At 37.7% G+C, this 17212-nt stretch overlaps 1 protein-coding gene across 1 annotated transcript in view; it reads right to left on the bottom strand.

Moving 5' to 3' along the window:
* Positions 1-328: 328 nt before the first annotated feature.
* Positions 329-17212, bottom strand: part of TACR3 (tachykinin receptor 3) — a 62448-nt gene continuing 45564 nt past the window's right edge. Inside the window, exons 4-5 of the mRNA XM_066385096.1 lie at positions 3047-3243; positions 329-661 (exon numbers count right to left, since the gene is read on the bottom strand). Of these exons, the coding sequence (XP_066241193.1) occupies positions 349-661; positions 3047-3243 (510 nt within the window). The 3' untranslated portion in view covers positions 329-348. The remainder of the gene's footprint in view (positions 662-3046; positions 3244-17212) is intronic.

A 17212-nucleotide genomic window follows, 5' to 3' on the forward strand; every position in this document is an offset into this window, starting at 1 on the left:
CTTACATCTTTTGGAAAAATCACAAGTCACTGTAGTTTCCCAAATGCATCTTGCAATTTTTAAGTGAGAAAATCTAAACATTTATAAGGATTTTTTCAGATATATTTTTGTTTGTTATATATACTGATTTAGAATTTTCAAAGACTAAATTTAAAGCCCGTTTTAGTTGTGAGGGCGGCAAATATCCTAACAGCGGTTTTGTTGTCTGGATTTATACCCTGCCTTCCTCGACTCAAGCAGAACTGCCTACACACCAGCCTTCTGTTTGGGGAGGACTGACACGTGAGCAGGAGGGGCTGGCTGGCGCCGTGGCAGCCTCACACTGCCCTGCCACCGCAGGAAGTGGGTTTAGGAATACTCGTCCGCGGAGGTATAGGGTGAGCTTATGAAACTTGAAGTGGTGGAAGCCGATTTGGAATTCCTGCGGGAGCAGCCACTGAAGCTTGGGTCTCCTGGAGTCGCTCTCTTCTTCCGGCTGAATCTGGCGTTGTCGGAATCACTGGGGTCAAACACCACCGTCATGGACTCCATTCTGCTTACAGTGTAGAGGCTGCTTTGCCGAGTTGGGTGAAACCTGGTGGTCTTGAGCTCCAGCTCATCATAGCTAGAAACTTCGATGAAAGGACACCAGCGAAATGCTCTCTTAAAGCCAGCTCGAAATCTGAGGAGAAGGAGGCCACAGGTTAAAAAAAAACACCCAAAATATACTGTTTTCAAAGGGAAATTTCTTTCAAATGCCACAGAAAGCCCTACATAATTTAAGGCTTTTCAGACAACTCAGTTTTTGAATTTGATTTTCTAGTCAAACTCTTAGAATTTATGCCGCAGTATTGGTACTAGTCTCTTAAGTTTTTGTTTGATTTGAATCTTAATTTCCCATCAGTGAGAAGCAAGTCATCAATGAGTAAAAGCAGTGCCAGTGTATCCATATGCCAAAGAAACAGTGTAGAAATTTTCTTCCATAACTGTATACATTTGCATAAGTAAAATTGAATTCGTATTGCCAGTTAAGGCACTTAAAGATGACATTTTTCAAAACAGATTTTTTAGTCATAATACAGTTATAAATTAAAGCCTTATTTAATGTTAGAATTAATTTCTAAACTTGATTAAAAAAAAATTTCTGTGAGTTTATTTGACCCAAACCAACAACATATGCAAGGAAACAAGATCTCAAATGCTCTCTCATCTTGATGGTTTTGATCAAATCATATGTAAAAGTGAAAAATCCTTGGCTTTGTAGACCTTTAAATGGAGTTGATTAAAAACAGATGTACTGCCCTGGCCGGTTGGCTTAGTGGTAGAGTGTCGGCCTGGCGTGCGGGGGACCCGGGTTCGATTCCCGGCTAGGGCACATAGGAGAAGCGCCCATTTGCTTCTCCACCCCCCCCTCCTTCCTCTCTGTCTCTCTCTTCCCCTCCCACAGACAAGACTCCATGGGAGCAAAGATGGCCCGGGCGCTGGGGATGGCTCCTTGGCCTCTGCCTCAGGCGCTAGAGTGGCTCTGGTCGCGGCAGAGCAACGCCCCAGAGGGGCAGAGCATCGCCCCCTGGTGGGCAGAGCGTGGCCCCTGGTGGGCGTGCCGGGTGGATCCTGGTTGGGCGCATGCGGGAGTCTGTCTGACTGTCTCTCCCTGTTTCCAGCTTCAGAAAAATACAAAAAAACAAAAAAACAAAACAAAAAAAACCAGATGTACTGCTAGCGGGGTGGTTTAAATTGGTATATGTTAGATTCAGGGAGTACTGATATACTGGGGCTGCCAAAGAGTGTAACCATTAAAGGAACAAGGAGTACTGATATGGCCCGTGAGGCTGAGAACAAAGAAGGCCAGAGACCCTTATCAGAAGTTTATGTTTGAAATTCGCCACTAAGCTAAAACCGGCCCCTGTTGCTATGCTGGCCCCTGTTGCTATGCTACGTGCGACCTCCCTAGCCAATAGCTAAACTGCCACATCTGCTTCTGTAGTATGCTTGCTCACTTAGGATATATAAGGACCTGGCTGTAAGCGCCAGGCGCGGCTTCCGTTTCCAGCTCCTCATGAGCACGGTGTCTCCGGACATCTTGGGAGTTCACCCCTGCACAGGTTAAACTGGCCAATAAAGTAACATCTTAACTCCTGAAAGTCTCCGACGTTTGTTCTCATACCCGGTGGATGCAACAGTATACAGCTTATGTAATTAATAAAAGAAAGTAAGAATTAAGTGTTTAACAAACTTAAGGTATGGTATGATGGAGGGCCAATTGGAAAGAGAGATCATGTAGTTAAAGTTCCATTTCTACCTGTGCCCAAAGTAGCTCAGAACACATTGGTTTATTAAGGAAATTAAATATCAATCCTATGAAATTTACCCTACTCATCCATGTGTTGATCTTACAACCAAGGTATTTTTACCTGTAAACTACATTTTACCCCAGCCTTAAATTTAACTGTAAATAGTCCTATTTTTTTTCAAACTTCACTTTAAAAATAGCTTTTGCTGACCACCTCACCTTCTTCACACCCCATGCCAAGGAGGCTATACCCTCTTTTGCTCACTGATGTCATTATGCAGGAAGGCTGACTGGATTTCCCCTTGCTTTGCTGTTGCTTCTATCATACTCACAATAGCACCCTCTATTTAGAAGTTTATTTACAAAACGTCCTATTCAGTAGAGTGCAATTACATATGCCGTCACCTGTGCATTTCAGTGAAGTATCAATTCTTGAGGACCTGAGCACATTTTCAACTCACTTTCTTCGATGTGAAGGTATTCCTTTTATTCTTTGGCAGATAAAATCAGGAAAGGTTTGGGGGGAGAATTTGGCCCATATAAAAACTGTCCTGTTAGAGCCTCCAAGAACATTATTTTGAGGATGCAATTGTTAAGGTGGGATATATTTTATAGAGTAAGGGAGAGTCTAAAAAAATATCCAGCTCTGTGCTCTCTCAGTGAATTTTTAAATTTCCCCTTCCTTTTGCATATCAAATTTGTATCAAGAACATTATACGCTTCCAGTGAAGGCAGGAGTGACAAGAAACTAGCATTTGGTAATTTTCTTTTTACCTCTTATTCAGACAGCAGTAGATGATGGGATTGTACATGGTCGAGCTCATTGCCAGCCAAAAGCTTGCTAGGTAGACCTGCTGGATGTATTTCCACCTATTTAGTTGGTGATAGATTGCAGTGAGGATGAAGTAAATATGATAGGGCAGCCAGCAGATGGCAAATGTCACCACAACAATTATCATCATTTTTACAACCTAGAAGAGAAGAAGGAAAAGGCCATTTTTGGAAAATTTAAGTCATTAAATACATTACTTACAATAGTTTTCTGCAAATCATCTTTTCCTGACAGTACAGTTAAATATATAGCATGCCTAAGAAATAGTCAATATATTTTTAAAATGGGAGCTAATAAAGGGACAGTTGCTTATGGTAAGTCTTAAGTAAACATATTTGTGTCACCATTCTGTCTTTTCCTGAGTGAAAGGGGTGGCACTAAATCAAACTGAAACAAATTTATTTTAATAAGCCTGCTAAATTTGTTCATAGTTCTTTTAGGAATTTAGAAATAATGTTTAGAATATCTTAAAATAATTTTGAGACTTACCCACATTTAGGTCAGAATACAACTAGAGAGTCTTGATATAAATGGCCAACACAACACCTTAAGACTATGAAAATACATTATTTATGTATTGACTTGTCGTTTGTAAGCTGAAGAGTCAAATAAAAGTTGGCAAAGTTAAGCGTCATAAGTGTGATGCTTAGACAAATCATGAAGTGGATCAATATGGAAGGCAAAGCTTTCTCAAGGACCTCATCATTGTACCATCCTGGTGACTAGTACTGAGCTGATAGAAATTAGCCACCAGAGCTAAAACTTCTAGTCAATAGCACACAGAATGTCCTCATTAATTATGTCATGTAAAGTCTTTTGTTTTTCTCAAGACTCTGTAAATTGCATTTGAAGAGCACATCTGAAGAACTGTGTTCAGATTTCTGTGTTTTAACTCGCCTATTTCTTATTCCTATATTTGTGGAATACAAGTAAGAGCCATATTTTATTTTAATTTACATTTATACAATGTTTCACATATTTAACAACTTATTAATTAGCTTTCAATTAATTCTACTTTAGGGAACTGAGTCACGGACCAAAAGATTTGACCACTGTGATTCATGAAACAAAGAGTATTTAAACCTCAGACTCCTAGGATCTAGAAAACAACATAGAGAGCAATTACAAATGTAGGACTGATTCCTTATCCTGGAATAAGTTTACAATGTAATAAAAATGTAAATGTTTTGGCCCTGGCCGGTTGGCTCAGCGGTAGAGCGTCGGCCTGGCGTGTGGAAGTCCTGGGTTCAATTCCCAGCCAGGGCACACAGGAGAGGCACCCATCTGCTTCTCCACCCCTCCCCCTCTCCTTCCTCTCTGTCTCTCTCTTTCCCTCCCGCAGCCGAGGATCCATTGGAGCAAAAGATGGCCTGGGCACTGGGGATGGCTCCTTGGCCTCTGCCCCAGGCGCTAGAGTGGCTCTGGTCGTGACAGAGCGATGCCCCAGATGGGCAGAGTATCGCCCCCTGGTGGGCGTGCTGGGTGGATCCCGGTCGGGTGCATGTGGGAGTCTGTCTGACTGCCTTCCCGTTTCCAGCTTCAGAAAAAAAAAAAAAAAAGTAAATGTTTTACAAAAATGCATAAAGATGTGGTAAATATAAACAGGAGTAAATAAAATTGAAAATATTTATGAGAATTTATTAATCTATTATAAGCAAGAATAACTCAATGCATGTTAACTGTAGGCTCAGCAGATATTAGATTGAATGAAATGATTTTATTGATCTTTTCCTTCTTGAATGTGTGAACATCACTGTTTCTTTAACACAGCTGGCAAAAAAACTCCTGTCCACAGATACTCTCCCCGGCTCATCCCTCTGGAATACTCTTACCCTAACATCGCCTCTGACCAATACACTCATCTCCTTCATGCCTTTGCACAATTCCCACGTTTTGTATGATATCCTGTTCGTACCAACTTATTTAAAATTGCAATCTGTCCTTCTAGTACTCCTCTAAACCCTTAGCTTGCTCTTTAGTCTATTTGTTGTGTTTATTTTTTTACTTTGTGTCTCTTTATGGTAGAATATAAAAGAGCAACAATTTTCTGCTGCTTTTGTTTACTGAGGTATTTCAGGCCTATAGACCAAACTTTACCAATAATGGGTGCTCAAAATTTCTTTAAGTAAATAAATAAAAGTGAATACAAAAAGAAATAAAAAGACATATAGCTGTTTAAGTGATGGCCATGATCTTACTCCAACATATTAATTACTGGTTTTATTTGTTTTCCAAATTTAAAATAATTCCGATATAAAATGAACTGAGATTTATTGTTATTTCCCTTTTCTAGGCAAACAAATTCAGGCAAAAGCATGAGTGTACCAACAATATAACTAATGTTATTTTGAAAACATAAGCATTATATTTGATTCTGAAATTTCCCTTGTTAAGGGTGAGAAAAAAGTATCTATGATAACATGAATAGTTCAGGCTACTATGTTAAATACACTATCAACAAATGTACATAAAAGCTCATTTCAATGTTTTTATACAGACTGACGACAGAGTCCCAGTGCATGAATTGAATAGCTGAAGAGCTACAAAGGCTATCGGAGTCTTTTTAAATGACTTCCAGTCATCAGTGTGGAAGTCCAGAACATGGGGACATTAAAGTGGATGTGAAGAATTTCATTAAGTTACAATGCATCTGGAACAGAGATATCAGTTAACTTATTATTCACATATATATGGTCTTAAGGACCTTGTTGCAAAAACATTCAGTAACTTTTTAGAAGATTTTCTTTAAAAAAAATCTAGACCACCCTAAGCGAAAGGATTGTTTACAGTGAAACAATTGTTATACTTAAGTTTATTTATTTCTATAATTACATTTTAACGTTAGACTTCTGCTCACAAAATCTTGTAGAGTGATTTAAGCTATCAAACTCAGGACCTCAGGTTTGATGTAAATGCAAATGCAAGCTCTTGGGTGAACAAAATTGTCTTCGTTGTGAAATGCTCAAATCACTCAATTGAAATTGTAATCCTGTCCCTCTAACAATGGTAGAGAAAAAGAGCACTTTGAAGCACAAATCATGAGCAATGATAGATGTGCAAATGCTGTGAGCAGTTCCCCTGTGTGGGACTGGACATGTTGGATGATGGCATTAGCACAGACAGGAAACAAATGCTAAGCAGGAAAATTGGTAGAGTCCCTGAAATTCTCTAAGTTTTTAGGTAAGATAAAAATTGGGATAGAGGTGATTCAAATCTGTCACCATATCTTGACAAATTTTATTGTAAATTGATATTAAGATCGATTGAAACCCTGGCCGGTTGGCTCAGTGATAGAGCATCGGCTTGGTGTGCAAGAGTCCTGGGTTTGATTCCCAGCCAGGGCATACAGGAGAAGCACCCATCTGCTTCTCCACCCTTCCCCCTCTCCTTCCTCTCTGTCTCTCTCTTCCCCTCCCACAGCCAAGGCTCCATTGGAGCAAAGTTGGCCCGGGTGCTGAGGATGGCTCTGTGGCCTCTGCCTCAGGCACTAGAATGGCTCTGGATGCAACAGAGCAACGCCTCAGATGGGCAGAGCATCGCCCCCTGGTGGGCATGCCGGGTGGATCCCGGTCGGGCGCATGCGGGAGTCTGTCTGACTGCCTCCCCATTTCCAACTTCAGAAAAATACAAAAAAAAAAAAAGATTGATTGACAGTGATGGATGATTACTAGAATTAGTAGGGTGATCATATTATAAGATATAAAAATGTACAATCACTGTTTTACACCTGAAGCTAATATAACTAATATAATATTGTATAACAACTATAATTAAATTTAAGAAAATTTAGTCAAATGAAAAAAGAAAATCTTAGAAAAAAGGTTAATCTATTAATCCCAGACTGGCTTTTATTATTTACTTATTAGACTTTTCCTGGAAGGGGGAATTTAAAAATAAATTTGATAGAAATATTTGAATGAAAAGGAGGTAGAGAAGACACAACTAATTTCTGTCTGCACTGTAATAATAGCTAATGATTTAATTAAGATGCAGATTAAATGGTAGATATAAAACCTTACTTTTCGGGAGGCTAACCAAGTTCAAAAGGTTGTGTTTTTATTTTGAGCAAACAGCCTCAAAGAAGGAAAATACTACTTGAGAAAGAGTGGTTTTGCCAGATTGGTAAATTATCTACAATCAGTATGATAATCTTTATTTGTAACTTCAGATTTTTTTTTCTCATATCTAGCATAGTTTTGGTGACTTTCATAGTTTCAGATATAGTAAAATAAAGTGTACTTTTGAGACTTTCCTTTGATTCTAATTAGATAAAAATTATTTCATCATAGAGATATGATAAAAAACAGTCCCTGACATTTGTTCAATTTTTTTTGTGATAAAGATGTGTAATATAAAATTTATCATAGCCATTTTTAAGTGTAACCATCACCAACATCCATCTCCAAACCTCTTTATATCTGGTAAAACTGGAACTCTATACCCATTAAATGATGACGCCCAGTCCCTCCTCTCCCTAACCCCTTGACTTTTAAATAAGAAGTGCCCTATACATGAAAATCTTTAGTTTTTTTAAAGATTGATTGATATTGGATATTCATGAAGTGGAAAGACTAATCCAGCTTCTGAGGCCATGGGTTTTATTTTCTATGATAACATGGACATTATGGCCATCCATTGTCCTTGGCACAGAAAGTTACTAGTAGGAAAAATAAGGGAGGTGGGATGAAAGTGATATAGCACTTACAGTAATATCTCCTTAAATATTTGCTTTAATCATATCAATATAAGCAGGATTTGAAATAAATGTCATCTTTTAGTGAGAAGAAGCTTTGGGTGTCTTCATGCATCAACATGAAAACAAACAAACCGGAAACAGTTGACGTTTGTATCCTGTACAGGTTAGACTGGAATGCCTGCAGTTGTTCTTATCTGTCATGCTAAATGGATGCAAGAGAGATGATTTTGAGGTTTTGGTTATAAAAGAAAAAAGAAAACCAGTATAGGAAATAAAATTATATACTGCCAACCAGGAAAAACAAGAGTCATAGTCTTCAGGGCAGAAGTTATTCTTTTTAAATGTCTAAACTGGAAATGGTCAAGTCTATATGACAGGAAACTTGTTTTGATTAGAATTTCCTCAGTGAATATATCCAGAAGAACCATCCACGGACCACACATACCCTATGTCTTCTCTATATCTTTTGTCAGCCCAAATATTCTCAAACTGACTGTTATATTTTTGTAACTCAAAATTATAGGCATGTTTATTTTAACCACATATTAGCAAATAAAGATATTTTCAAAAGTAAAGTATGAAAAAAAAAACTTTAATAAACAGCATCAAAATCTAAATCACCACTTCCTGGGATATTTAGGTTGGGTTTTTGATGCATCAAAGACTGTTCTTAAACTCTTTATTCCCAGTGAGAAAATAAGAACTAAGTAGTAACACTTGTAAAAAAAAAAAAGTGTGCAATGTTCCAGAAGATGAGTTGAATTTTGCCAGTAATTTCAGAATTAAATGAGCGTATAGGCATATTGTGTTAGTGTTATCCAAGAAATTTGACACTGTTGCCAAATCTAAGATACACAACTAATTAACATTAGCTTAGAACAATGTACGTATTAGTATGTATGTCAAGCCCAAGCAGTGAGTGTTTCTGTGTGTGGACATGTGTATGTGTATATACATGTGCATGTGGAATTGTGTTTGGACTCTACTTCTTTCTGTTTCATTGGCTATGTATCATTTTTAAAGTAATTTCATTTTTCTATCGAAAATTTCAACTTTGAGAGCACAATATTTTAGGTTTACAGAAACTTGAAGCAAAAGGAAGGGATGCAGTCATCAAAGGCAAGACAAGATGAAATGGGAAAAAAAATACATTAAGGCAGAGGGAATAAAAACTGGTGTTACGGGATTAAGGTTAGAGAGAAAAATTTAGAGTGGCTTATTATGAACTGAATTGTGTTCCCTCAAAATTCTTTTTTTTAAGTGTATAAAGTTCTTTTATTGTTTAATTTTTTTCTATTTTTATTGAGATACGCTTGGTGTGTAACATTATGTAAGTTTGAGATATACAATATAATAATTCTATACATGTATATATATATCATGAAATGAAATGATTATCACAGTAAGGTTAGTTAACAAATACCTCCATCACCTCACTCACATAATTACCATGCTTTTTTGTTTTTTTGCTGTTGTTTTTTTCTGTGGTGACTACATTTAAGATATAATCCCTGCCTGACTGGTGATGGCATAGTGGATTGACCATCGGTCCAGGACACTGAGTGCCCCGGTTCGAAGCTCTGAGGTCGCCAGTGGGAGTGTGGGCTCGTGGACTTGAATGTGGACTTGCCAGCTTGAGCATGGGATCATTGACATGATCCCAAGGTCACTGGCTGGAGCCCCCAAGGTCATTGACTTGAAACCCAAGCTTGCTGGGTTGAGCCCAAGGTCACTGGCTTGAGCAAGGAGGCACTGGCTCAGCTTGAGCACCCTGGTCAAGGCACATATGAGAAGCAATCAATGAACAACAAAAGTAAAACAACTATGAGTTGATTATTCTCATCTCTCCCCCCCCCCCCCGCCCTTTGTGTCTTTCTCTCTTTCAAAAAAAAAAAAAAAAGACTCTTAGCAACTTTCAAGTATACAAGTATATAATACAATATTGTTAATTTTAGTCATCCTGCTGTACATTAGCTTTCCAAAATGTATCATCTTAAAACTGGGTAGTTTGAGGGTCTGTAAGCAAGGTCCCCAGTGGCTTATGGGCTGGCTTCCAGGATTCTGTGACAGGTTAGTAGACCTGAGTCCCTTTGATATGTGTTGTTCAGAGCCTTGCCTATTGTCCTCCCAGCTTCTCACCAACCCCTATTTATGCAGCTCGGGACTCAGTGCCCTGGACAAAGAGAGAGAGAGGGAGAGAGAGAGAGAGATGGCCCTCTTTGGCAGTGCCCCACACAGCTGGGAAAGCCAAGCAGGCATTCACTCACTTGCTCTACTGACCCCATGGGAGAAACGTTGATACTGAGCTGTGTTGCCTTCAGGGAGAGGTGGTGTGGGTTTTTTGTGCATCCAAATTCAGATGTTTTTATTCCAGCAGTATGCTGGAGCTTCTATGCTGGACTCCTAATCTTCTGCACAAGCTCTCTGGAATGTGGATGTGTGTCTAAATCAGTGTTTTTCAGGGGCTCTTGGATGATGGCCGAAAGGGGCTGGATCTCATTCACAGGCCACACCAGGGTTCAGAGCTGGACTGAGGTCTTGTATCTAATACCTAACTCCCAGTGGGGCAGATTCCTCCCAGATCCTTTGGCATATGATGCTGGTGACAGAACCAAAGCTGAAGGGGCTGCAGCCATGTCCTCAAGTATACGGATCTGATTCTCAGTCTATAACCAGGACAGTCTTTTGGGAGTCAGCCTACTGGTATAGGCCTGTTTTCTCAAAATGACTTTTCTCATTCTTGGCCTGAACCATGGTTTCACACTCTCCTACCTGGATGCCTTAGCTCCCCTAAGGCACTTTTGTCTGTGGATGGATGCCAAATTGTTGTTGTTGAGTGGAAAGATGAGGAAGAACATCTTATTCATGATCTTGATGATGCCACACCCTCAAATTTATGAATTGAAGTCCTAATCCCCAGTACATGTAGCTATATATGGAGAAAGGGTCTTTAAAGAGGTAATTAAGTTAAAAAGAGGTCATTAGGGTGGAGCCCAAAACAATATGACTGGTGTTCCTAAAAGAAGAGGTGATTAAGATACAAACATACAAGGAACACCATGTGAAGATAGCGAATTTCAGCTGTCTGCAAATCTAGCAGAGAGGCCTGAGAAGAAACCAAGCCTGACAACATCTTACCTTAGACTTCTAGCCTCCAGAATTGTGAAAAAATATATATTTATTGTTTAAACCACATTCTATAGTGTTTTGTTATGGCAGCCAGAGAAAGCTGATACAATGTTTGAAATGCTGAGGATAATATATTATATGGTTTATTTCTCCAAAGTAGGACATAAAATACTATATAAGTTTCCAGTGAAAATTGAAATTTATAGAGTGGATAAATTGCCTATAAAATTGCTTTCAGAAATGTAAAGGATAGACCATGATCCCTATTTTAATTAGTGACCTCTCATATTTTTTTCAAGTGAGAGGAGAAATGATAGAGAGACAGCCTCCTGCATGCACCCTGATTGGGATTCACTCAGCAACCCCCATCTGGGGCCAATGCTTGAATCAACTGAGCTATCCTCAGCACTTGGTCCTGACGTTTGGACCAATTGAGCCACTGGCTGCAGAAGGGGAAGAGAGAGAAAGAGCAGAGGAAGGGGAAGGGAAGCAGATGGTTGCTTCTCATGTGTGGCCTGACCGAGGATTGAGCCTGATATATCCATATAGTGGGCTGACACTCTATCCACTGAGCTAACTGGCCAGGGCCTACAGTTGAGCCTCTCTTAGGTTATATATGGTCTTTTTCACAACCACTGTTTTTTATTACAACTCCTTTGCAACAGAGATAATGCACACATGGCCCTGGCCTGTGTCTCTATCTCCCCTCCTCTCACTTGGAAAAGGAAGAAAAAAAGAAAAAAAAAGAAAGAAAGAATACACAGACACACACATACCACAGAAAGTTTGATTGAGTGAGGTGATATATGCTTTTTGGCTGTTATACAACTCAAAAATCCAATTTACTCTGTCACTTGAATTTAGACTGAACAATGGTCCCTTTTACTGAAGCATAAGTCTTTTTTTGTTACCACACTTAGATATTTATCTTTGAAGGAGCAGAGTTGGCTTGTTCGTTTTTAGAGGAAGAGAATTAAAATAGAAAATAACCAGAGAACAGCTTTTGTAATTTACAAAAATACCAGAACTAGATTTATTTACCAGTTTTTTAGGTACTCAAAAAATCAAGACTGATTTTCACAAAAATATTTTGAAAGAAATTGTCACATATAAATATTGGGACTAAATTATTTTTGAGGCTTTTATTATATTAGAATGGGAAGGAATGCCAAAATAAGGTTTAAAAATATGTGGTCTACTTTAAGGGTATACATCTAAAAAATTAATACAAAAATATAATGAAAATATACTATTCACAGCATATGGAAAAAATATAAAACAACCGTTCATAATGGACTGCAAGAAGGTAATATGGTAACGACAATGGAATTTGAAATTTTTGGACCACTGTCTTCTGCTCTATGGAGATAGGCTGTGTTGTTACATCATAACTGAACAGTATTAAGGAGTCTATTCCTGATTCTGCATTTCACATTTCTCTCATAAATTCTGGAAAAGACAGCAGTATTTTCAATTTTTTTTTCTGTTTTCTACTTAAGGACTTTCTTATCCTCCCTTCCAAGCTTCTATTACCTCATCTTCTCCCGCCTCCCTTCATGGGGCTAGTTTCTGTTGATATAGGCTCCATGCTGCAGACCACAGTGCTCAGCACACCAGAGGGCTGCAGTTTATGCTTTGGCTAGGTAGTTTCATCACTCATTTTGAGAACCACCAAAGGAGCATAGCACTGATAGTTACATTGTCCTTGGAGAAAGGCAAAGCCAGTGGACGCATCTGTGGGCAACACTGATGAATGGGTTAGTGTAGTTGTGTCTCTGTTTGGTTTTAGTAAAAAGGCTTAGTGCTTTTTATATTCATTTAAAAACCTTGTGACTATACATAAACTTACTTAATCTTCATGACAAACCTTTGACCACAGTATTTCTCCATTTTATGGAAAAAAAAATCACAACAAAAACAATATAATGATTTCTCAAAATCCCAAAAGCAAGTTCAGAGCTAGAATTCTTTGGTATTTTAATTCTTAATTAGCCAGGGTTCATTTTGTTTACATTCTGTTTCTCAAGGTCCTTAGAAATAGCCTTGCTTTTTTCTCATTTAGCATGCTCAGGGGGTATTTAAGCAAAGGGTAGTCAGAGAATTTTATTCCTCCAATTTGACCTTTATGTGAGATGAGATATCTTCCTAAAGTAGGAAGGTGAGTGAAAAACAAGTTGAAATGGTGGAGTAAGCCAGTGAACTTGAAGTTGAAATTTGGCTTATCTAATGCTATATGAATATGGACAGATTTATCTGCACTGAAACTATGAAATAGGGGCTTAGTACTTCAAATATTTTATGTGCCTCTTACTTCCAAAATCTTCATATATGTAGGACATGTTTCAAAACAAATGGAAAAGAAGTATAAATCCTTGATCATCTCAAATATTTATTATACCTAGAAGCCAAAAAGCACGTTTAAAAATTATTTTAGTCTCAAATAAATAGTAGGTGTTCGGGTTTAAGATCCTTTGACAGTCTTAGAGGAGAAAGACTCAGGAAAATTTTTGTATCAATTACCTATTTGGGGGAGAAAGAGTAAATGAGAAAATAGCTCTACTGCCAGCCTAACTGACAACTTGGCAGAGCCTTCTTCTCTCTACTAGGAGTTGAAAGAAGAGATCTGCTACCTTGAGAGTGTGTCTGGCCGGGGGAAAAGGGCTAGGCAGACAGTATTTGCGAGAACAACAGATTTCATCTCTTGCTATATGTTGACATAACATCCTTTTTAAAATATAATGTTATTAATATATTGTAGGCTGAAATATTGAGGCAGTCAGAATCTTAAGATACTTTTGTAGTTGGCTTTTTATCTTGTCAGTGTTCATATTTTAATTGCTTAAAAAAACAAGTAACAACTACCTCTATTTTTTATTTCTTTTTCAGTTACATACTTTATTTATTTATTTTTTTCATTTTTCTGAAGCTGGAAACAGGGAGGCAGTCAGACAGACTCCCGCATGCGCCCGACCGGGAGCCACCCAGCATGCCCACCAGGGGGCGATGTTCCGCCCCTCTGGGGCGTCGCTCTGTTGCATCCAGAGCCATTCTAGCACCTGAGGCAGAGGCCACAGAGCCATCCTCAGCGCCCAGGCAAACTTTGCTCCAATGGAGCCTTGGCTGTGGGAGGGGAAGAGAGAGACAGAGAGGAAGGAGAGGGGGAGGGGTGGAGAAGCAGATGGGCGCTTCTCCTGTGTGCCCTGGCCGGGAATCGAACCTAGGACTCCTGCACGCCAGGCCGACACTCTACCGCTAAGCCAACTGGCCAGGGCCAATTACATACTTTAAACAGGGATGTGTTTCATTTGGACGTGCAAGCAATGTTGACTTCATTAGTGTTGATAATTGCTTTTTGAATCAGCATAAATATAAAATATTTAAGATTATTATTTTCTTTACTAAATCTAATAGAAAAACAAATCAGCCATCCCAGACAAAAGAAGGGTAAAAAAAAAATGTTTTTCATCACCAAATCAGTATTACAAGAAATTTTAAAAGGACTTCTTTAAGAAGAAAAGAAGAAAAAAGATTATAAACATGAATAATAAAATGGCAATAATTACTTGCCTATCAATAATTACTTCAAATTCAAATAAATCTAACCAAAAGACAATGTGGCTAAAAGGATAAGAAAACAAGACCCATATATGCTATCTATAAGAGACCCAATTCAGATTGAAAGACACACACAGAATGAAAGTAAAGAAATGGAAAAAGATTTTTCAGGCAAATGAAAACAAAAAAGATAGCATTACTTGTTTAGAGAAAAATATACTTTAAAATACAAGCTATAACAAGAGAAAAAGGATATTTTATGATAAAGAGATCAATTCCCCAAGAAGATATAATCTTTATAAAATTTATACACCAAACATAGGAGCACCTGAACATATAAAGCAAATATTGATGGACATAAAGCAGAGATCAATGGTAATACAGTAATTGTAGGGGAGCTTAACACCAAATTGACATCAAGGGATAGGCCATCCCTACAGAAAATCAACAACAAAAATATTGGCCTCAAGTAACACATTATATCAAATGTATTTTATTTATATTTTTAGAGCATTTTACCCCAAAGTAGCAAAATATACATTCTTTTCAAGTGCACATGGAATATTTGCCAAGACAGACCACAAGTTAGACCATAAAACAAGTCTCAATAAATTTAAGAAGACTGAGACTGTAAGAAGAGTCTACATTTTTTAATATGAAAACCTAAACCCAGAAACAAGTTTTGTATAACTTTAAAATACCTGATAAATACCAAATAAGTATTCATCTGATTGTTTAAACTTAGCGCTCACGGAGGGAGTATTGATTTGGAATATACATTTTAGAGTCAGTGACTATAGATAATATGTATTTAATGTTATGGGGATAAACTACTCAAAGAATGAAGAATAAAAGGTTGTCAAGAACAAGCCCTGAGTACCTCAGACATTTTGAAGTCAGATAGAGGCAAAACATTGGAAAAAATATGAGAAAAGGCAGTCACAGACTTGGCAAGGAAATAACAGAATGTGACCCAGCAATCCCTCTATGGGGTATCTACCCCAAATCTTGAAAACATTGGTACATAAAGACACATGCACCTCCATGTTTATCTCAGCATTATGCACAGTGGCCAAGATATGGAAACAATCGAAGTGCCCCTTGATAGAGGATTGGATGAAAAAGATGTGGTACATATGTACAATGGAATACTACTCAGCCATAAGAAATGATGACATAGTGCTATTTACAACAACATGAATTGACCTTGAGAATATTATACTGATTGAAATAAGTAAATCAGAAAAAGCTAAGAACTGTATGATTTTACACATAGGTGGGATATAAAACTGAGACTTATGGCCATAGATAAAAGTGCAGTGGTTACCAGGGGAAGAATGGTAAGAGGGAGTGAAGAGGGACAAATATACACTGATGGAAAATGATTTGACTTTGGGTGATGGGTATACAACATAATCAACATTTATATGCCATAGAAATGTTTACCTGAAACCTAGGTACTCTTACTGACCATTATCACCCCATTAAATTTAATTTCAAAATTAAAACAAAGGAAAACAATAGAATTCCAGTCAATCTAAAACATAAAATTAACCATTACAATAACATAGGCTTCATTATACTCTTGAGTTGACTTTTGACATGCTACTAATAAAAATAGATACATGTTTGCATTGTTCATTGCATTCATTTCAATGGTGGCTACAAAAACTATTTTCATACACAACCTTATTGTTGTAGAGTGTAGTAGTATGTCAGTGTAGATTTATTTACACCTGAAGGTAAATCTGAGTCAAACTATATATTCTATAACCTATGTTTTCTTCCCCAAATAGCTACAGCAATGATAAAAAAAAGAAGGAAATTGCTTTTTATTGTAATGAATAATTCAGGAAGGGATAGTAACTTGTGAATACATTTATTTTATCTTCAGAAAAGAAGATAATAAGTAACACTTTAAAAAGTAAAAACGAAAGAAAGTTTCCTCCTAAATCAAAAGGGAAACTAAAATTTGTTAAAGACCTGTTATGTGCAAGGTACTGAGTATATGTGTTATGTGTACTGCCTACCTGACTGTAATGAATGCAATTTGTAAAATTTGATTTATGTACAATTTGTACAATTTAATAAATACAATTTGTATGGATTAATGCAATTTGGAAGTGCCTCACTGTGTTTCAATTATAGTAAAAAATCTAATAGGTACGTATTTCTCTTCTAATCGTGTGTCAAGACATAGAAGAGGCTGATTCTGCAAGTAAATGTAAACAAAACATTCTTCTTAGTACAGTAAATTCTCCATTATTGAAGTTAATGAATTTAATCTAGACCTTTCCTCTAACCTGGTGATATATTTCCCCTCATGATCCTTAGGTGTTTTGTATATTTGTTTGCATTTGATATATTTCTTTACTCTTTCACATTTATTTATTTATTTATTTATTTTTAATGTTTATTTATTTATTTTATTTTTACAGGGACAGAGTGAGTCAGAGAGAGGGATAGATAGGCAGGAACGGAGAGAGATGAGAAGCATCAATCAGTTTTTCATTGCGTGTTGCAACACTTTAGTTGTTCATTGATTGCTTTCTCATATGTGCCTTGACCGTGGGCCTTCAGCAGACGGAGTTACCCCTTGCCCCTTGCTGGAGCCAGCGACCTTGGGTTCAAGCTGGTGAGCTTTTCCTCAAATCAGATGAGCCTGCACTCAAGCAGGCGACCTTGGGGTCTGGAACCCGGGTCCTCTGTATCCCAGTCCGATGCTCTA

The sequence above is a fragment of the Saccopteryx leptura genome, chromosome 5, assembly GCF_036850995.1.
Source record: "Saccopteryx leptura isolate mSacLep1 chromosome 5, mSacLep1_pri_phased_curated, whole genome shotgun sequence".
NCBI classification, from domain to species: Eukaryota; Metazoa; Chordata; class Mammalia; order Chiroptera; family Emballonuridae; genus Saccopteryx; species Saccopteryx leptura.